The 22,114-nt window shown below is 43.0% G+C and overlaps 2 protein-coding genes across 6 annotated transcripts in view; both read right to left on the reverse strand.

The window, feature by feature from the left end:
- VTI1B (vesicle transport through interaction with t-SNAREs 1B) overlaps positions 1-1,895 on the reverse strand; it is a 31,928-nt gene extending 30,033 nt beyond the window's left edge. For both annotated transcript variants that reach the window (XM_040477487.1, XM_040477489.1), the window contains exon 1: positions 1,661-1,895. In XM_040477487.1, the coding sequence (XP_040333421.1) occupies positions 1,661-1,775 (115 nt within the window). In that variant the 5' untranslated portion in view covers positions 1,776-1,895. The remainder of the gene's footprint in view (positions 1-1,660) is intronic.
- Positions 1,896-2,342: 447 nt separating this feature from the next.
- Positions 2,343-21,887, reverse strand: RDH11 (retinol dehydrogenase 11). Of its 4 annotated transcripts, none has more exons than XM_040477484.1 (7): positions 21,435-21,565; positions 18,833-18,951; positions 18,329-18,484; positions 16,848-16,952; positions 16,081-16,290; positions 12,522-12,711; positions 2,343-2,453 (listed from the first exon to the last, which is right to left on the reverse strand). In XM_040477484.1, the coding sequence occupies exons 1-7, from the start codon at positions 21,500-21,502 to the stop codon at positions 2,399-2,401; spliced, it is 903 nt and encodes a 300-aa protein (XP_040333418.1). In that variant the 5' UTR covers positions 21,503-21,565; the 3' UTR covers positions 2,343-2,398. The 4 variants fall into 4 exon arrangements, with proteins under 4 accessions (XP_040333418.1, XP_040333419.1, XP_040333417.1 ...); XM_040477485.1 differs by lacking the exons at positions 2,343-2,453; positions 21,435-21,565 and adding exons at positions 4,228-5,518; positions 21,866-21,887; XM_040477483.1 differs by lacking the exon at positions 2,343-2,453 and adding an exon at positions 4,228-5,518.
- Positions 21,888-22,114: the final 227 nt, after the last annotated feature.

Consider the following 22,114-nt stretch of genomic DNA (forward strand, 5'->3'; position numbering starts at 1 on the left):
AAAAAAAAAAAAAAGATTCTGTGTCTCCCTCTCTCTCTGCCCCACCCCCACTCGTGCTCTCTGTCTCTGTCTCTCAAAAATAAATAAATATTAAAAAAAAAAAGAGTATTTTGTGCTTGGTTAGGTATTCACACCTTTTTGATTATCTTCTTTGCAGCAATGAGAAAGTTAGGTAGATGATAAAGGCAAATAGAACTCAGTTTTCTATTTTTCAAAATGGAATGCCCTTTTGCACTATTTACGCTTCCAGAAACCACCACTGCAAAATTTAATTCAGCACTGGGCTGCAAAAAATGGTCTATTTTTCAACCATGTAAATCAGATCCCATCACTCTTTTGCTCAATACTCTGTAAGTGCATCCCATCAGATTTAGAAAAAGGTGCAAATCTTTCACTGTGCTCTACAAGGCCACACGTGACCTGGCCCTGCGTAACTCTTTTTACCCTCATCTGCTACCACTGTCTCCTTTGCTCATTTCACTGGCAAACGCTGGCCTTCTTGCTCTTCCTAGAAGAGCTCATTTCTGTTTAAGAACCTTTGCAATGCTTACCAAGCTCATTGTGCTTAAGGAAACTTTGGAATACTATTCTTTTCTCCTCACACTCACTTCTCCCAAATTTTCACATGCTGGACTCCCTTCATTCAAGTCTCTGCTCAAATGGCACCTTCTCAAAGAAGACTTTCACAGCCACCCTGTTTACTATTAGAGTTCTCCATTCCTTTGCCCTGCATAACTCTTCTCTTAATATTTATATATTACCAGGGACCCACTAGAACAAAGATTTTAAGTCTCCTCACTGCAATAATCTGCAATACTACCAGCATTTAGGGGAGTGCCTGGCACACAGCAGCCTCTCCCAATAAATATGTTTAACATTCTCTGGCATTCTGACCAGAGTTATTCAATTCATATGACCTCAGGAAACTCACAGAGCAAACACTCAAGCTCTGACCCTTAGTAAAAACTACAAAATAAAGTCTTATCAAGTCTTGCCATCAAGACGTATTTGTTCTGAGTGGCAAAGAACTGTGACAGGTCTTCCTAGAGATTGTACTGGAAAACTAACTCCTCCAAGCAAAGCTTGCAGCAACCTGAATTTTGAAGTCAAATCACAGAAAGTTTGGAAGGGGACCACACCTAAACCCACAATCCTGATTTTTAAAGACCACTTCCCCCACAAAATCTGATCATTTACCAACTCCAAAATTATGTTTCCTTTGGCTTCTTGGCCTTTTTGGTGCTACGGATCCTTTGTCAGTCTGGTGAAAACTATGGATTTCTCTTGAGAATAATGCTCTAAAATTCATAAAGCAAAATACACAGACAGCTACAAAAGAAACCAATTTTACTGAAATACATGGACACAGACTTAAGGTCTCCTATGATCTTCTTCCACGGTGAAAATGACACAAGAAAATTTTGACGGCTACAGTAGTAAGAGAATCCCAAAGAGACGACACTCCGAGGTCCAACCCTGAGCACCCTCAAGGAGCAGCAGGGAAATGCTGGGCGCCGAGACCCAGCCAACCCTAGGGGGCGTGTCTGAGGATGCGCAGCGGAGGGAAGAGGGACCCGATCTGAGAAGGGGGTGGGGAGCTCGTATTCCCAGAGCGCGCAAGGGGCCGAGTTCCCCACGGCGCGTCCCACCCTCGTCTCACCTGTCCCCGCTGTCCCCAGGAGCCGCTCCGGCACCCCTCGCAGGTCTTCATGGAGGCCGCGGAAGATCTCGTGAAGTTTCTCGAAATGCTCCGAAGAGGCAGCGGAGGTGGCCATGGCGCAGGCCGCGCTCGAGCAGCGGCCACCGAGATTTTGGGCACTGGCCCCGCTCCTATCCCGGCGGTCAGCCACCCAGTCCCGCAGGCATCACGGCGACCGCCGCCACCACCGCCGGGGACGAGGCGCTTCCGGGGCCGCGGCGAGGTCCTCCCGAGCCGGAACGCCCACCCCCTTCATACCGTCACTGAGGGAGCGGCGGGCGCGAAAGCCTGATGGGAAGTCTGGTGGGCTGCCCGCCTGGGCGATTCCCGGGAGGGTGGTGGTGCATCGGAGCGAGCGGAGTCCTGAAGCCCCGGAAATACCCAGTTCGGGGTTGGGGAGAGCGCCACAACGGAAGGGACTGTGGGGGACTCGCGGGACGGGCAGCGCGACCGCCTGTCTCCAGGGCCCCGCCTTCCGGTGAGGGGCGGTCGCTGCAGTGCATGCCGGGGGCTGTAGTTCGGCGTGGAAGCCACTCGGACTCCGAAGTCACGCGCTGGCGGGGGCGGTGGTTCTGTCAACGCTACAGGCCCAGTGGGTGGTGCTGACAAGCAGTAGTTTGGTATCTGTAAGCGTTTGGAAATCATCTTCGCTATCATCGCCCCGTCTGGCGGCTCTCATTTCCTCAGTTCGCGTCCTGACTAAACATTAGCTTTCAGCCCTCGAGAGAGAGCTGGGGCAGGTTCCTTGCTTGCCCTGCAGCGGTAAAAAACAAAACAAAACAAAAAACCTTTTATTGGAGAGGTCAAACGCCCAGAGCCATATGCTTTCAGAAATAGTTCCTAGGCAGTGACTCCCCAAATACGCTCGCAGCCTCTAGTCTCTGTGCTCGCCTGGTGCATTCATTCACTCAGCAGGTATTTTTTAATGTTTATTTTTGAGAGAGAGAGACACAGAGCGTGAGTGGCGGAGGGCCAGAGAGAGACACAGAAACCCAAGCAGGCTTCAGGCTCCGAGCTGTGAGCACAGAGCCCAATGCGGGGCTGGAACTCACGGACGAGGAGATCACGACCTGAGTAAAAGTCAGAGGCTTAACTGACTGAGCCACCCAAGTGCCCCTCAGCAGGTATTTGTTAATGTTCAGCATGTCATTATGCCGTATCTGGGCATATGTTGGTGAATAAAAAATTCACTCTCTGTGCTTGGTTATTTCATAACGTGGCGAGCAAGGTGGACTCTGCTTCATCAGGTCTCTTTCCCACTACCTGTAATGTGTTAACAGTGACAAAGTCCTATTCTGCAACGTGGGTTTTCATGGTTCCATGGCAGGGAATTTCTGTTTTCAACTTATTTCATGATTTTCCTATCAAAGCCCTTTCTGAAATGTTTGCTTGGCAGCCCAATATATAAAACTTCCCAAACATATTAAACGATGTATGACTGTTCAGGGGGAAGTGATTTGATGATTCATATATCTCCTGGAACTTTATTTTTATCAGACTGATTCATGACCACTGATTCAACAAATGCATTGAGCTCTTAATGTTCATTGAATATAGAGATAGCAAAATCTGAGGTTGTTAGTGGAAGTGTAATGTGATTAAGTCCCACAACTCTGTTCTAGAAAGGACAGGTGCAAAAGGGGGACATAATAGCCTGAGATGGAAAAAAATGTTTGAAAAGCATCACAAAAGCAGAAAATGGGTGAATGAATAATCAAATTATCACACAACCAAAGTTAATGGCATTTCAATGGAGACTATACTGTGGTTAGACTCTGAGACAAATTATCCTTAAAAATGAGAAATGACTGTATAACCATAATAATGAAAAGCATTTTCTTCTTATAGCTAAACTTTCATTTAATTGTTTTCTTTCATTGACTCTAATTCTTACAGCTTTTATTTAGGTAAGTAAAAACATTACAAATAATAAAAATTTTTTATTTGTCATTGATAGTTCAACATAAATTAAGTAAAATATTAGTTATGCTACTTAACTATTAAAAATTTCCAATTTTTCCATAAAATGACCATTTTTAAATATATAGCTTGATGGTCAAAACACGTTCAACAAAAGAATATCCATTTACAAATATGAGAAGACTGTGGTCCCATAACTCTTTACCCCACCAAAGTGAATATGTAATTGTCAGTCCAAGAACATCAAAGTCTATTAGAATAACATGTTATTCTATTTAGACATATAACATATGTCTAAACAAGTGATAAGAACATTATTATTCCTCCAATTTCCTTTGGCAGCATTACTTTTGATAAAAGCTCTCCAAATTAAATGTAGATTTTTAGCAAATAGACATTTTAATCATGTTAAGATAATGTAAGGAAATGCCCTGAAAGATTACTATAGTGACTGTAAATTACCAATATCCGTCCTTAAGACAATTTTGCTGAATAAAGAATTGGGGGGGGGTGTGTGTTATTTTGGGACTTTTTCTGCCACATTGGTTGATTGGTGCTTATGAAGACAGTACAGTGTCAGTCTTGGTCACTCAGGTGCTCGCCCTCAATTCTTCCAGTTACATATTACCATCTTTAGTGTTTTTTTTTTTTTTTAAGTCCTTAACTAGTCCCTTTACTGCATGCATTATCTTCCAGGATTTTTCTGTTTTAGACTTCTTCCCTGCTACCCATGTGCTTCTGGGTAAGTAGTTAACCATATATACAGAGTTGACTTCCCTTTGCTCTACTCATTTGTATCAAAGACTGGATGACACTGTTTGCTCCATCTTTGAACATTTGCCTCCACCAGGGTCCAGTTTAATACTCTTCCTTTGTAGTTATTTTGAATTCTGTGAAAATAAGCCCCACTGTGTGACTACAGAAGAACACAAAGATAAACTCAGTGACAATCACCAAATAGCCTTTTCCTTCTTCTGGTTTTCTAAGAGAAACTAAGACACAAAAAGGCCTCCATCGGTCTGGGGTCACTAACTAAAGTCAGGTAGATGATCTATCTTCCCATACTGCCCCTTTCTTTACCCACTTGCTGGTCTGAGAAACAGTAAGAAAATGATAGTTTAAGCTTGATTTTATTTCTGCCATCCTCCGAACCCCACAAACTTCTTAGAAAAGGAAGCTCTTCTCTGTGGTCTAGATGTTGGAAAGTGTTTTAATAGCAGTGGCTTTAGGTTGTCAAGAGATAAAGCCATGCCATAATCCAGATTCAGTTAAGAGTTTCCGGAAATAATTCAGATGTTAGCATATGATGGTTTTCTTAACAGTTGAGGGATGAGTCCTGCTCTTGAGTCCAGCCACTGTGACTCAGAGTTCGGCTGAGGCTGCAGTGTGGCCCTCTTGAAATGAAGGTTGGATGGTGGTTGGGAGGAACTATATTGTGAACAAAGAGGGTAGAAACTAATCCAAACTACCATAAATTGACCTTGCCATAGCTAAGATTCTCCTAGGTAGTAGGTTTCAGACAGCAGATATCAGGTCGCAGGTCATCTGAGGATCTTATCGTCTGATATCTCTTGCAACTGACAGTAATAAGGGCAAACTAAATCTGGAGTAAATGCAAGGTGTTTTGATGAATCTGGCAATGTACACGGTGCTTTTGTCAGATATCAAGCAGGAAAGGCTGGAAGATTTGTTTTCTTTGTACTGACGATTTTGGTCACCATGAAGGAGAATCATTTTGGCAGGGAGTACTGAGTAGTCTGCTATAGGTTTCTCTTGAGTCCAACTGCTACCACCTGTCAGTCCATGGGGATGCCCAGCAGGTCACAACTGACATCCCATAGCCGTCTTGCTATTGTCTCATTCCGAGCCTGGGCAGAGACCCATGCCACACTGCAGTCACTGGAAATGAAAGAGAGAGGCTTAAAACACAGAGTTTAAGGATGGAATCTGTTCTCTGCCTGGAACAAGGAATGTGACAGAAAAACAACCCAGGGATGACATGCCCTCTATACACTTCATAGGGCCAGTCTTTGTCTTACCTCTTCATTCTCCAATTCTTACCCCAGGAAAAATGTAATTACCATTTAGATCTCCTCACTAGACTACCTCTGATGAGAATGCTCTGTTTGATATGTAATGCATAGCAGTGAGTCTTTATATTCTGCTCTGTGTGTGTGTGTGTAAATGTTTATTTATTTTGAGAGAGAGAGCAGGGGAGGTGAGAAGAGAGAGAATCCCAATCAGACTCCACATCACCAGCACAGAGCCCAATGCAGGACTTGAACCCATGAACTGTGAGATCATGACCTGAGCTGAAATCAAGAGCCAGATGTTCAACCAACTGAACCACCCAGGTGCCCCTATATGTATATATTTAACTATAATATCTGTGTCTGCCTGATATCTGTGTATGTCTAGCTTGTTCACACAGGACCTTGTATAGTGTCATGTTGCTGAGATTACATTGGTTACATACAGATGCTTGGAGTGGGGGAAAAAAACACCCCCAAAACTTATGATTTCTGGTCTACCAGCAATTATAAGTTTTTAAATAACAAGTCAAGCTGGCTTCATAAACAATGAAGACAGAAGATGATAGCATAAAAGAAATGTAACAATAAGGTAATAAGTGTTTCATATACCTTCTCTTCATTGCTGTAATCCCAATTATTTTAAGTCCCCATTAAATACAGGAGAGAGACAGGGTGCCTGGGTGGCTCAGTGGGTTAAGCATCTGACTCTTGAAATTGGCTCAGGTCATGATCTCACAGTTGTGGGATTGAGCCCCACATTGGGCTCCACACTGAGCATGGAACCTGCTTAAGATTCTCTCTCCCTCTCTCTGCCCCTCTCACCCACTTGCACTCTCTCTCAAAATAAATAAACATCTAAAAAAACAAATGCAGGAGGGGTATTCAAACTCTGCACTTATCAGAAATTTTCTCAAAGACTTTTACTCATTTAAAAAATTTTTTTTAATTTGTTAATGTTTATTTCTTTTTGACAGAGAGGCAGAGCATGAGTGGGGGAGAGGGAGACAGACACAGACAGAATTCGAAGCAGGCTCCAGGCTCCGAGCTGTCAGCACAGAGCCTGACGCAGGGCTCGAACCTACGAGCCATGAGATCATGACCTGAGCCGAAGTCGGATGCTTAACCAACTGAGCCACCCATGTGCCCCTTAAAAAATTTTTTTTAACGTTTATTTATTTTTTGAGAGAGAGAGAGAGACAGAGCACAAGTGGGGGGAGGGGCGGAGAGAGAGGGAGACACAGAATCTGAAGCAGGCTCCAGGCTCTGAGCTGTCGGCACAGAGTCTAATGCAGGGCTCAGACCCGCACCAGGACACCATGACCTCCGGTGAAGTTGGACGCTTAACCAGCTGAGCTATCCAGGTGCCCCCTTTTACTTATTTTTATATTTGCTGCATCTAGTACACAGCAGGCATTCAATAAAGTGATTGAGTAAATGAACTGCAATCTTTTAAGGTACATAAGCAATTTTTAAAATACTATTTTAAGAAAACTGCTTCCAGGACATTCTACGCAAATTCTGAAGATGAAAAGGAAACTTGGCAAGTCTGAAATAAGTACATGAAGCAAACTCCTAACACTACGTCCATTAAGACACTGCTAATCAAAGAGTGGGTTATGGACTAGCAGGAGCCATCATCTGGAAGCTTGTTAGCAATGCCAATTGTCCGGCCCCATCCAAACCTGCTGAATCAGAACAGGGTTGAGGCCCAGTTATCTGTTTTCAGCCACTTCCTCCAAAACACATAGAATTTTGAGAAACACCACTTAAAGTTATCTTCGAATTTACAAAACAAGGCTTCTTAGTACTTCTGTTTAAGGGAACTCACCAGCATGACCAGTACAACCTGTCACTGCTGAGTAAAAAGACCATCACCGAGAACCAAAAGGCTTTGTATGACTCTCTCAGTTGGCCTCTGTAAGCCTCTGTAGCCTCTATGTATACCTGATGTTCTCTGCAAGGTTACAATGAAGAGCAAATGACACACGCAATGGACACAATGGAAAGTGCTGTGTGTCATAAGCTATGACATGCTGTAAAATGTATTCAAATACCACAGTAAAAGCTACTTAAGTGTTGGGGCACCTGGGTGGCTTAGTCCGTTAAGCGTCCGACTTCAGCTCAGGTCATGATCTTATGGTTCGTGGGTTCAAGCCCCATGTGGGGCTCTTCCTGCCAGTGCAGAGCCTGGAGCCTGCTTTAGATTCTGTGTCTTCCCCTCTCTCTCTCTCTGCCTCTCCCCTGCTCACACTCTTTCTCTCTGTCTCTCAAGGGTGAATAAACATTTAAAAAATTAAAAAAAAAAACAACTACTTAAGTGTGGTTATGCATCAGCATGGTCATGGTGCTGATATTTCCAGTAGGATTTTGGGTAGTATCAACCAGTATATGTAAAAAGACCTATATCAAAACTTAATACAAAGACTATTCTACTGGCATAAGGACAGACATAGAAATGAATAGAAAAGGGGCACGTGGGTGGCTCAGTCAGTTAAGCATCCTACTTCGGCTCAAGTCATGATCTCACAATTTGTGAGTTCGGGCCCTGCATCGGGCTCTGTGCTGTCAGTTCAGAGACTGGAGCTTGCTTCAGATTCTGTGTCTCCCTCTCTCTCTGCTCCTCCCCCACTCATGCTGTCTCTGTCTCTCAAAAAATGAATAAACATTAAAAAATTTTTTAATAAATGAATAGAAAAAATAAAAAAGTATAGAAGTACTCTTACATTTATGGTCAACTGATTTTTGATAAATCTGTTACGGACTGAATTATGTCCCCCCAAATCCATGTTGAATCCCTAAATCCCCAAGGTGACTATTTGGAGGAAGGCCTTTTAAGGAGATAATTAAGGTTAAACAGGGTCAAAAAGGTAGGGCTCCAATTCAATAGGACTAGTGTCCTTATAAGAGGAGACACCAGGAGTGTGCACACACAGAGTAAAAACCATCTGAGGACACATCAAGAAGGCAGCCCGGTGCAAGCCAGGAAGAAACCAGAAATCAATCTTGTTGGCACCTTGATCTTGAACTGTAAGAAAACTGTTTTCCTCTAGAACTGTATTTCTGGTATTCTGCTATTGCAGCCCAAGGAATTTGAATATAGCTACCAAGAAAATTCAATGGGAAAAGAATAATCTTTTCAACAAACAGTTCTTGGAAAACCGGATATCCACATTCAAAATGAAACAGGACCCTACCCCCATGCCATATATAAAAATTAAATGAATCATAGACTGAAATGTAATGCTCAAATTATAAAACTGTTAGAAGAAAACATAGTAATAATTCTTTGTGCCCCTCAGTTAGGCAATGGTTTCTTAGGACACCAAAAGCACAAGTGACAAAAGAAAAAAGTCAATAAATTAGACTTCCTCAAAAACTCCTCTTCTTCAAAAGACACCATAAAGAAAGTAAAAAGACAAACCAAAGAGTGGAAGAAAATATTGGTAAATCACACATCTGACAAGGGACTTGCATCCAGACTATATAAAGAATCATTACAATTAAACAATAAAAAGACAATAATCCATTTTGAAATTGGGCAAAGGATATGAATAGACATTTCTCCAACAAAGATAAACAAATATGAGCACACAAAAAGATGCTTAACATCACTAGCAAGAAAATGTAAATGAAAACCATAATGAGAAAAACTAGAAGAACATAAATAGAAAAATTACTTCATATTTATTATAATGGCTAAAACAAAGGACAGAGGGGCGCTTGGGTGGCTCAGTTGGTTAATTAAGTGTCTGACTTTGGCTCGGGTCATGATCTCACGGTTCATGAGTTTGGGCCCTGCGTTGGGCTTTGTGCTGACAGTTAGCCTGGAGCCTGCTTCAGATTCTGTGTCTCCATCTCTCTCTGCCCTCCCCCACTCACACTCTGTCTCACTCTCTCACTGCAAGGGCAGTGTATGAGGGAGAAACTGGAACCCTCATACACTACTGATGGCAACACGAAATGCTGCAGCCACTTTGGAAAACACCCTGACAATTCCTCAACAGTTAAACATGGAGTTAACATGACCCATATTCCAGTGGGATTCCATTTCTAGGTATATAAACCAAGAAAAATGTCCATACAAAAATCTGGACATGAATATTCATAGCATCATTATTCAATTAAAAAAAGTGACAACCCAAATGCCCACCAACTAATGAAGGGATAAATAAAATGTGAAACATCCACAAAATGAAATATTATTTGGCAATAAATAGGAATGATGTACTGATACATGCTTTGACATGGATGACCTTGAACACATTTTGCAAAGTGAGAAAGAAGCCAGTCACAAAAGGCCACATATTATATGATTCTATTTATATGAAACATCCAGTACAGGCAAATCCATAGAGACAAAAGTAGGTTTGTGGTTTCAGTCAGGAAGAAAAACTAGTGCAAAGATTCTAATGTTTCAGTCAAGACAGACTTAAGTTCATTTCTTGATAGTGGTCAACACAGCTGCTGTTGGATCTTCAAAATGCTTACAATTGAGAATCCTTGGCACTGGAAAGGCTCTTCAAAAGCCAGTTAAATATTTACTAAGTCATGAATTTGAGGCCGGCTTTCTTTAGATTACTCAGTCAAAACCTTAAAATTTCCAGGGAAGAATCCAGTCATTCATGGAAAATCATTCTAGTGTATAAAACCACATAAATTTATCTTCCTGACTTTCAGACACACATTTCCAACTATCTGCTATACATTTCTACTCCATGACTTATGGATATACACTCAACATGTATAAGGCCAGGTGTATTATAGAGGGCAACTGATCCATTCCACATTCTTTTGGCAACAGCAATCTGATTCCTTTCTGTAAAATTACCTCTTTCCCACAGTTTGGAGAGCCCATTAATCAAGTGCTGGTCTTCCCCTAACCAAGGGAGTAAGGATGTGAGGATGGAAGGCCTAGTGCTTCCTTGCTAGAGAGCGGATGGTGAGCAACAAAACAAAGACTAAAGATAGTTGGCATATACTCGTTCTAGCAACAGTGCCCTGGCCAGTTGACTGGTCACTGTGTGTGTTCTAAGCCTGGCTCTTCAGTCTGCTCTTTGGACCTAGGAGAACCCCCATATTCTAATAAATTCCCTTCTTGCTTAAGTTAGCTTGAGTCTGTTTCCACTGCTTTGCAATCAGAGAACCCTAAGCTATGCACATTATATTTCCATTTCTGCTGTCTCAGTTAATGTCATCATCAACCTCATAGTAAGTCAGGCTTGACCCCCAGGTCACCAACTCCTCCCCGACCTCTCATTCAATTATTCATCAAGTGGTAAAGATTCTGCCTCTTCTGGGCCTCTCTCTCTTAATCATTCTTTGCATTCCAACTGTCATTACCCTAAATCAGGAACTCATTATCTCTCACTTGGGCTATTTATCCATTCATTAAACAAAGTCAGCAGGGATGTTTCTCTGAAGCACAGAGCAGATTATTTCTCTTTCTACTGAAACAACTTCTGTGGCTCCTCTCCAGGTCTGGCATTATGGGCCTTTCATGATCTATCTACCTTTCTTTCCAATTTTAATTTATTTGCAGCCATTTCTCTAAAAGTGCAAGTTATTTCCACATAATCTTGAAGAGGAGGTAAAAACATGCTAAAATTTCAATCTTATGTGATGTCTGAGACAAGTTTCAAAATAACGTGAGAGGAGGGGTGCCTGGGTAGCTCATTCGGTTAAGTGTCCGACTTAAAGTCAGGTCACGGTCTCACGGTCTGTGGGTCTGAGCCCTGTGCCAGGCTCTGTTTCAACAGCTCAGAGCCTGGAGCCTGCTTCAGATTCTGTGTCTCCCTCTCTCTCTGATGCTCCCCTGCTTGTGCTCTGTCTCTCTCTCAAAAATAAATAAACATTAAAAAAATAATAATAACATGAGAGGAAAAAAATATGTGAAGGGCTGGTGGATGGGATGGGAGAATACTAGCTATGGCTTAATGGTTGTTGAGGCTGTACTGTGGGATTCAACATGCTATTTTACCTACGACTGTGTATGTTCAAAACCCTCTACAATAAAAAAGTTTTAAAAGTCTTCACTTATTCAAGAACAGAGTCCATTGATACTATTTTAGTCCTGAAGACAATAGAAAAATACAAATTCTTTTTAATGTAAACAAAACAAAACAAAACAAAACAAGGAGTCCAAAAAGGAACAAAGAAAACTGGATGGACATAAGAAAAAGTAGGAAGAAAAGAAACAACCATATTAATAAAAGATGGCATGGAGAAAATCAAACCTACAAGTACCACGAAAAATGTGAATGAGTCAGTCCCCCTCTTAAAGGTAACAACCCTAGTCAAAAGACAAAAGCTGGGGCACCTGGGTGGCTCAGTTAGTTAAGCGTCTGACTTTGGCTCAGGTCATGATCTCATGGTTCGTGAGTTCAAGCCCTGCATCAGGCTATTTGTTATCAGCACAGAGCCCACTTTGGATCCTCTGTCCCCCTCTCTCTCTGCACCTCCCCTGCTTGTGTACTCTTTCTCTCTCTCAAAAATAAACATTAAAAAAAAAAAGAAGAGAGGGGTGCCTGGGTGGCTCAGTTGGTTAAGCATCTGACTCTTGGTTTTAGCTCAGGTCATGATCTCATGGTTTGTGAGTTTGAGCCCCACATTGGGCTCTGTGCTGACAGTATGGAGCCTGCTTGGGATTCTCTGCCTCCCCACCCCCCTGCCTCTCCTCCACTTGATCTCTATCTCTCTTTCTAGCTCTCTCAAAAAAATAAATAAACTTAAAAAAAAATGCAAAAGATGTTGTTTAAAAGACAACAACAAAAAAAGCTATGTTGCACAATGTACTTTATAAGAAGAGTACAAATCCAAATTATTTCCTTTGAGCAATGAAACCCCGTCTTCAAAAACAGATATATTCATACCTGAAATGATGCCCATTTAGAATCTCAAGACCTTCCGTTATGGCACAGTACAGGCTGGTCTGGGCTCCCTGTTTAGGGGTCTTGATGAAGAAGGAGAAAAGCCACCACATCCACTTCATGAAAGGTGAGTGCCGAACCAATTCAGAGTTGACTGTGCCAGGGTGTACAGAATACGTCGTAACGCCAGAGCCTAATGGGGGGTGCCGTTTGGAGAAAGGAAGACAGGACTTGATATTGCCACATGGCCGAAGAGAGCGGAGGATACGAATAAACATTTGACCCCATGAAGACTCCCTTCCCCCAACAGTATTACAAGCATTCCTCACAGTAATTTATATCTCCCCATCTCACAGGTTAAGATTTAAGCTCAAAGAGGTTACTAACTGTTAGCAAACAGTAGAGCCAGGACTCAACCTATTAGTAGCACTTGACACTACTGACTACTTTCTCAAAGCTGCCTTTTCATTGGCTTCCATGACCCCACCCTCCTGATTTTCCTATCCTTTCTCGCTGCTTCCTCTTAGTTTCCTGGGCCAGTTCATCATCTTCTACTCAAACTTCAAATGTTGGAGTTCTCATGGCTTGCTAAAATCCCTCTCTATAACTTTATGGTATGCACATTTTTTGGTACATTATACTCCTTTGAACTCTTAACTGACTACGAGAGGCAGTGTAATGTAGTGGTTCAGGGCATGAACTTTGTGGGCAGACCACCCAGTTTCAAATCCTAGCTTTACCACTCATTAGCTGTGTGACCTTGAGCAAGCTCCTGATGTTGTGACTCAGTTTCCTCTTAAAATGGGGATAATCCTAATACCTGTACCTCACAAGGTTGTTCTGAGGATTAAATGAGTTCATATGTACAAGAGGCTAGAACAGTATCTGGTGCATGGTAAGTGCTAAATGACACTTGTGTATGGCTATGTCAAAGAGGTTTCCAAATTTTTATTGATTTTAGAAAGATAATATGAACACCTATACATATACTGCTTATTACCTAATCTCCCTGGTACAGGTGAGATTTTGTTGCCAAATGAGCTTTGGTGTCAAGCTTCTGAAAAAATGGAATTTTCATGTCTTTGTGGATTTCATAATTGCAGACGAAGGACTGTGGATATATATTATTTCCAACTTGACATCTACTCTAGATGACCCATAGTAATGCAGACACATAGGTCGTCAATTAACTTCATACTTTTTTTTTTTTAATTTTTTTTTTTTTCAACGTTTATTTATTTTTGGGACAGAGAGAGACAGAGCATGAACGGGGGAGGGGCAGAGAGAGAGAGGGAGACACAGAATCGGAAGCCAGCTCCAGGCTCTGAGCCATCAGCCCAGAGCCCGACGCGGGGCTCGAACTCACGGACCGCGAGATCGTGACCTGGCTGAAGTCGGACGCTTAACCGACTGTGCCACCCAGGTGCCCCTACTTCATACTTTTTAAGGTCAAACCTGGATCTCGCAGTGTTTCCTAACTCCCGACCAGGCAGGTCCACAGAGCAGCAGTTCTTGACAATTCCCCACGTTACCATGCTCAACAAGCTTTAGGGTTTTCCCATCCTAGATATCTCTTAGGAGTGTCCACTACCCTCCATCTCTACCACTGTAGTCCAAGCTACTGTCATCAATCACCTAGACTATAGAAATCACTTGCTGTACACAGCCCTGCCCCCATTTTAAAGGGTTTCCACTGCTCTTACACCAAAATCTTTACCATAGCCTCTAAGGATTTTGCCCCTGTCGACCTCACCAGTCTCAGGTCAGATTTCTCTTCCTCTTGCTTTCTTCATTTTAACCACAGCAGCCTCTCAATTTCTCAAACTGAGCCAAGACTTTTGTGCATTCTCTTTCTTCTGCCTGGAATGTTCCTCAACCTCCTCAGATGCCTCATTCCACCTGCTCTGTAACCCATTTAATTTCTAATCATCTTATATAAAGGCTTAGCTTGCAACTCATTTCTTTAGGGAAATCCCTGATCCCTTAGACTGAATAAGCACCCACCCCAATCCATTATAGGTCCTTATACTTCCCCTTTCATAGTATTTACAATTACAATTAAACAACAACAAAAAGGAAACATTCCAGATGTTGTTAAGGAAATTAATAAATAAACGGAGGCTCATCTATACAGTGAAATATAATGCAGCCCACAAAAGGAATGGGGTAAATCTGTATGTACAACATAGAAAGATCTCCAAAATATTGTGTTGGAATTTCAGTTCCTTATATATGATGTACACATATATAAATGTATAAAAAATGATTGACAGGTGCACATCAAGTTGTTGACAGTGGTTCCTTGAGGGGAGAAAGGAGAAGGGAGAAAGTGGGGATTAAGTAAAGGGTTTTTTTCACTTTTAGCTCTATATTATTGGAACTTATTACAAAGAGAATTATTCATGTATTCCTAGACTGATTTTACATGTGATAATGTATAAATACTTGTTTATTATCTCCCTCCCCCAGTGGATCTAAACCAAATCAAAGAAGGGACTGTACGTGTATCAGGCACCACTCCATCTCCAAGCCCTGAATCAGTGCATAGAAGAGCATGGATACTGAATACTTGACTGCTGAATGGATGAATGAATGACTCCTCTGTTATGCCCAGGTTGCCTTCATTGCACCACAGCTGTCTCCCACCTAATCCTCACATCTCTCAGGCTTCCTCACTTGTGTATCCTCTGCTTTTATCGGATCCTCATGGCTGGGCCTATCTCTCCACCTCAAGGGCACCCTAGCTCCCCTACCAACCCTTTGGATAGTTTTCACCATCCAGTTACTCTGATCCATCCTGAGCTGATAAACAATGTCACGTCCTGGGCATAGACTGGGCATATGAAGTGAGCTGACCACAGCTTCCTTCCCCCACATTGCTGTCCACATAATTTGATGATCCCCAACAATGGGGCTTCTATGTCTGACTTCTCGAGCCAGAATTCTGCCTGCCTCAACTCCTAAGTAACTCCAGCTGTCCACCCTGGATTACCTTTCTTTTTCTTGAAAATTCAGAGTGGACAGTGCTAAGGACCTCTGTGTATTTGTGATTGGAGAATTCCCTCTTCAAGCATGCATTTCTCTTACTTAACCTTTTGCTGTTAGGGGGCAACATTCCCCCCCCCCCACCATTGTCCTAGCACCTGTTTTATCCTAATTGTTGTATCTAGTGCCAGTTCAGGTCCCTCCCTTCTATCTAGTCTCATTATGAGTAAAAAACCTTGCTTGCTCATGAGACCTGACTTAATAAGGACAATAACCTATAAAATAATCCCATTTTACTTATGAGGAAATAAGTCCTGAAAAGTTAAGTAGCTTGCTACAGGTCACACGGCTGATAAGTACTAAAGCTAAGCCTTATGACTCAAAGTCAGAATTTCCCCATCTCCTGCCAGCCACCTCCAATATTCAGTTTTGGGCTACTTACTAAAATAATACCCAGTTATAGTCATGAAAGCAGGTTTTATCCAGGGGATAGGCTCCCGAAAACAGAATGTATTCCTGTGGCTTTTTGCTACTTCCCATTGACTTATATCTCTATATTCATTTCTTCTAAGCCTACCTTTGAGCCTCCGGGCCAGTTCCTGGGTGAAGAGAATGTTGGCTAACTTGCTGTGACAGTAGGCCAGACCTGCATTATAGAATTTCTCACCCTGCAGGTTATGGAAGTGGATCCTCCCCAGGTGATGCGCTAGGGAAGACACATTCACTACCCTTGATGGGGCTGATTCCTTCAGCTTCTCTAGCAACAGATGGGTCAGGAGGAAGTGACCTACAAGAAAAACTAGAATTAATACAGTTCAAGACCAATGTCAGGGTTAAGGGAGTTGTGGCGAGCTCTGCAGAGAATTCAGGAATAAGGCTTTTTGCCTCATTAATTCATTATCAACTACAGAACAAGCTCAGTGAGGGTTTAGGAAAATAGGACAGCCATCCATCCATGAGGGGGATCTGGAACATGTGAATATGAAGTTCTGTCTTCTTCCAACTTTGATTAATATCACTCTTTAAGAGCAGGCAGCCTCTACCTAATGTTCGCCCTGAGGATCACTACAAAGAAAGCAACACAGTCCTCAGTCCAATTAGGCTGTTAAAAATGCCCCAAAGTAAATTGAATCCAAATCACAGATTAAAAAGTTGGTGTAGCCTCAAGTGGGCCTCAAGTTTATCCCTGGGCTTTCAGGCAGGACCATAATATTCGCTATTCACTTGTGGTCTTTTAGGGCCCAGTGTCCAATTGCATCACAAGGACAGCTCAATCTGACCCCTAAGTTTGCCAAGGAGAACTTTAGGTTTCCTCCAGTTTTGTGATGAGGCCAGATTTCTTACCCAAGTGGTTGACTCCCATGTGCATCTCAAAGCCATCTGCTGTCTTAGAGTAGGGACACATCATCACTCCTGCATTGTTGATCAAAATGTGAAGATGCTTTTCCTCTGCAGGGAAGAGATGTAGTGTGGAAGCAGCCAGCCACAGCGGTGACACCTAAGAAGTCTGCCTTAGAAATGGGGACCCACGGCTTCAATCTTTCCTCCATTTCCCCTTCAGATGTATTTTGTATTGTTTTTCATTATTTAAGACTGTAGTTGAATCCTACATACTTTTAGCACAGAGCAAAATTCCATCTTATACAACCAAGTGGCCTTTACGATCTTTCCAATTAAGGAGCTACTTACTCATTGCTTTCGAAAAAGTATTCTGCCCAGCTTTCCTAATAGAAAGACTTCCCGGGCTGAATGCGAAGAATCCAAGCAGGAGAAAAAAGGATGTTCTGTATGTACCCCTGATACTGGAGAACTCCAAAAGGCACCAAAAGAAATACTGGTTTCACCTCTTTGTTACATATGACAACTCTTTCTCCTGGTTTATTTTCTCACGTGGTTTTTAATTTCTAACTATAAGCTCATATCAGCAGAAGCTGTTTACTTAGGGAGGCCAAGATCCCTGTATTATGAGGGGATATGCCTACAGACTACTCTCGGATTTGATTTTGATGTGATTCTATAGGATTTTATGTTAATTCTTCAGCTCAAGATTCTTACATCATTTGGTGATGTAATAAATTCTCCCCCATAGATGATGTCAACTTGAGGTTCTAATATCTTACAGATGACTCTCTAACCATCTATGTCCTGAAGAGAAGATGAGCTTTTATGTCATGCCTTAGAGCTGGTGGCGAGGGTTTTTTTATGCCTCTTTATCATGGACAAGATGGCTTTTTGTGAGTCCCAACCTTATGTGAAGCCTGAGATACAGCTCCCCAGCTCTCAGGCCCTGGGGCCTTATCTTCTTCTGTCCCTGTATGAGTGTTTAGACTCCAGACCCTAAAGCTCATATTGAGTTCAGATACTTCCATGAGATTTTTGGCTTTAGTTCTTATGCATTACTAGGACTTTTTTTTTTTTTTTTTTTTAATATTTACCTATTTATTTTGAGAGAGACAAAGAGAGAATAGGAAGGAGCAGAGACAGAGAATCCCAAGCAGGCTCCATGCTGTCAGTGCAGAACCTAATGCGGGGCTCAATCCCATGAACTACAAGATCATGACCAGAGCTGAAATCCAGAGTCGGACGCTTAACTGACTGAGCCACCCAGGTGCCTTGCATGCTATGACTTTTTAAATTCATTTTTTTAAATTTCTGCCTCTTGAGGATTCCCCTTTGTTACTAAGGAGTCAGCTATGAATGAAAGTTTTTGATTATAAACGATCTAGTATTTCTACGTATTAAAGAGGGAGAAGGACCTTTTCCTTTAGCTAAGTCTGCTATGTTGATTGCAAGACCAAAAACATAATCTCTGGTTCAACACTTACCTGCTAAGAAATCTTTAGCAAAGGCTCGAATAGATTTAGTATCAGCCAAGTCCAATTCCCGCACCAACACCTGTTGGTTCCCTGTCATGGTCTGGATCTCTCTGGCCACCAATTCCCCCTTTTGGATATCCCGGCACGCTAAATACACGCGGGCTCCTGTCAATCAACATATAAAAGAGACAAACTGTCAGCTCTGCTTTGGAGTGGACATTACAGACCTATAGACTTATGAATGTAATTTTCTACTGTTTTTTTTTTTTTAATCGGAATTTTACCCCTACTTCACGACAGAGGTATCTGGTGAGCAAATCAAAAAGGAAAAATAAATAATATTCATTAAGTATCCATTATATGCAGAGCATTATACTAGGTTGAGACCAGTGAATCTGTGGGACACTTGGAAGGTTCTTGAATTCCAAGATTAGAAGGAAATAGTGAGCATGGTCATCCTTGTGAGGGATAAAATGGCAGTAGCAGGAGGGAATTAGAAGCAGATGATCTTGCCTCTTTGAGCCAGCTCTTTGGCTGTCTCCTTTCCGATGCCTGTGTTGGCTCCAGTGACCACAGCCACCTTCCCAGGAAGCTGGACAGTTGATGTACACACCCCACTAGACAGCATTTTCCTGTAGAGAGGGAGGGAGAGCTCATCAGTTCTTCATTCTCCTTGCCCTGGCCAGAGGTTCCTGCAACCCCCATGTCTTCTAATCCCAAGGCTAAGGTTTATTTTGGTTCTTTCTAGTACTGTCCCTTTACAGATTTAAGTAAGTTTGAAGAAAAATTTTCTGCTCTTGCTCAAGAACAAAATTGATTTTATTGTAATGGCAAACTTTAGAGCTGTCCCTTGCAGTATAACAACGAGATAAATATTTGATTGTCCAGGCACCTGGCTTCAGTTTGAGCTCTACAGGCTTGGGGAATCACAAGACTCAGCCTACAAGCAAGAACTGGTCCACTTAATGTCAATCTGCCCACAACAGGCACTTTATGGCCTAGAGATACATAATTCAACAAAAAAGTTAAAATTATGAAAGCTTGTCAACCTGGGGTGAAACACAGAAACAGAAACACGCATGCACACACACAATTAAAATTAAGACAAAGAAAAGACATAAATTAGGGGCGCCTGTGTGGCTCAGTCAGTTAAGCGTCTGACTTCTGCTCAGGTCATGATCTCACAGTTCGTGAGTTCCAGCCCCACGTCCGGCTCTGTGCTGACAGCTTGGAGCCTGGAGCCTGCTTCAAATTCTGTGTCTCCCTCTTTCTCTGCCCCTTCCCCACTCACGCGCGCACTCTCTCTCTCTCTCAAAAATAAAAAATAAACATTAAAAAATTTTTTTAAATTATTCAAGAAAAGACATAAATCAGTACAAAGTGGAGCTGGTTGAGTGTTCTTGTTCCTAAGCACTGTGCTATCCTTCTTTTCCAAAGAAATGAATGCACAAACAGGGATTAACAGGTCTCAAATTGCTCTTTTTCTTCTCTGCAAATCTCAAGACTCAAGTAAAAAGAATCTCTTGACCAGGAGATACAATTTTAAAGAGCATTTCAGTATTTTTCATTGGACTTGAGAACTGCAAAGCACACACTCCTAGCCACAAACGCTACCTGGTTAGTGGACACAGGCCGATAGGAAGCAAACTAACTCACCTAAGGCTATCTTCCTTCTCAGAGAAAAGCCTCCTTGCTCAGTTTCTCACATCCTTTCAGTTTTAGCTCCAGGAGCAACAACTATCAGGACCTCCACTGAACTCTTTCTTCTCCTTACCAACAGGAATGAAAGGGACAATCAACTATGAAAAGTCTAGCTCTGGGCCAGCTTCCATGACCTAGCCAGGCGTTTGCAGATATGACCCTTGCAGCATAATCTTCCCCAGAAATCTCTCACAGAGACGTGAGCAGTATTTTCAGTTCAGGTTCAACTTTTCATTGAGATTCTATTTGGGTAAGAGAATCTTGTGGTGTAAAATGATAAAAAGCGGGGCGCCGGGCTGGCTCAGTTGGTTAAGCATCTGACTTGGGCTCAGGTCATGATCCCACGGTTGGTGAGTTTGAGCCCCACGTCAGGCTCTATGCTGACAGCGTTGAGCCTGGAGCCTGCTTCAGATTCTTTGTCTCCTTCTCTCTCTCTGCCCCTCCTCTGCTCATGCTCTCTTTCTCAAAAATAAATTAAACATTAAAAAAAAATTTTAAAAAGAGATAAAAAACGTTTTCATCTGAGTGGGAGCACGAGGTGTTCAGAAGGGAGGAAGAACTAGAAGAGGAGCAAGACGGTGGGTGGTGACCACGCCCCTCCTCCCGCCTCCCCCACCCAGGAAGGGTTGTGCCTCATCAGTCACTGGTCCACCGTCAATACTGGTGATTTACTCAGAACTAATCAGCAGGCGCCTTTGTGCAACTCTGCCGATTTTCTGTGTCACTCAGCCAGCCATTGGCTACTGTGTCACCAGGTCCAGAAAGCATTACCCCTCAAGCTCTCTGTCTCACCCCCAAACCCCAGGTTATGAGTCGTGCTCTGAAGGCTTGATACTGCTCATGACGAAACCCTTTCATTTCTTTCCTTTACAAAAAAAGCGAATCTAACAGCAACAAGAGATCAAGCAGTGGGTCTGCGGATACCACGATTCCCATCGAGGAACAGTTTCAGAAAGCAAAAAGTCGAATCGCTCCATTGTACTTCAAAGGCTGGAAGCAAGAAGCCAGATAGGACTAGTCCAAGGCGTGGGAGCTAAGGGGAAAACAGTGTTGAGGTCCTCAGTCCATTTTAGATTCTAAAACCCCCCAATGCTGGAAACTTAAGTGTTGGAGGTAGCCTTGCACACGGGGTTCTCTGGAGCGGGAAGCAAAGGCTGCGGAGACGAAAAAAAGGATCGGAGAAACAAAGTGGGGTGCTGCGGCATGCAGCCCCCTCCCACCGCCCGAAGTCTCCTGTTCTCGTCCCCCCGCATCCAGGACAGCTGGACCTCCTCCGACCAACCGAACTCCGGGCCTCGACCTACCGGGGCCCCCCAGGGAGTTTTCCTTTTCCTTCTTTTGGAGAACAGAGCTTCGGTGAGGACTAACGCCACCCTGAATTCTTCTCAAGAGAAGGCAATACATTTGCACAGACCTGATTTTGGGTGCAGCGATGTACAGGAAAAAGGGGAGAAGGAGGAGCAGGAGCAGGACCCCGACCATCTTGCGGGATGGCTGCTGCAGCTGCACAAGCGGAGAGAGATGCCCCAGCAAACCTTGCCGGACTGTGGCTGCTCCTCCCAGACACGCCCTAGTCTCAGTACGACAGCCCAGGGAGCAAAGCCGTCTGGGAAATGTAGTCCACAGCTTGGTCCTAAGCTTAGTGCTTCCAGCTGCTCAGAGAAGCTGACCCTTGCTCTGACACGCAAAAAGTCCTCAATCATCTAGCCTCTAGGACCTCTAGGATCGTCCAGCTCTCCCACAGCCCTCTGGACACCAGCGTTCTCGCGAAATCTCCCCAGTCCTCTATCTCCCGGTTCCCAAGTCCAGACCGTGGTTCAGTTTTCCCCATAGTGAGGCAGTTACCGCATTGTTTCTCCTGGAGATCAAAGATTGGCGTCTGGGGAGTGTTCTAAGGCCATTTAGACAGCGGAGGATTGGTTGAGGTCTGACAGTTGGTAGGGAAATGGGGAGGTAGGAATCCTTTCGCCTTAGGGATTCCTTCATCCAATGGAGTGTAAGCAACCCGTCCCTGAAGACATTCACAAGAGAATCACTTTATTGTGTCTATTTTGAATTATAATGCTATTATCATTTTCCTCCTGTTTGTGAATT

This window comes from Herpailurus yagouaroundi, unplaced genomic scaffold (assembly GCF_014898765.1).
Source record: "Herpailurus yagouaroundi ecotype Mexico unplaced genomic scaffold, PumYag 141, whole genome shotgun sequence".
Lineage (NCBI taxonomy): Eukaryota > Metazoa > Chordata > Mammalia > Carnivora > Felidae > Herpailurus > Herpailurus yagouaroundi.

What these genes read in the sequence shown, in the direction of transcription:
- RDH11 (XM_040477483.1), bottom strand. Translation starts at nt 21,502, where the DNA reads ATGGTCGGGGTCCTGCTCCTGCTCCTCCTTCTCCCCTTTTTCCTGTAC. An exon ending in CAAAGAGCTGGCTCAAAGAG is followed by an intron (nt 18,485 to 18,832) that starts GCAAGATCATCT and finishes GTTGATTGACAG; the next exon opens with GAGCCCGCGTGTATTTAGCG. An exon ending in TGCTAAAGATTTCTTAGCAG is followed by an intron (nt 16,953 to 18,328) that starts GTAAGTGTTGAA and finishes TCTTCCCTGCAG; the next exon opens with AGGAAAAGCATCTTCACATT.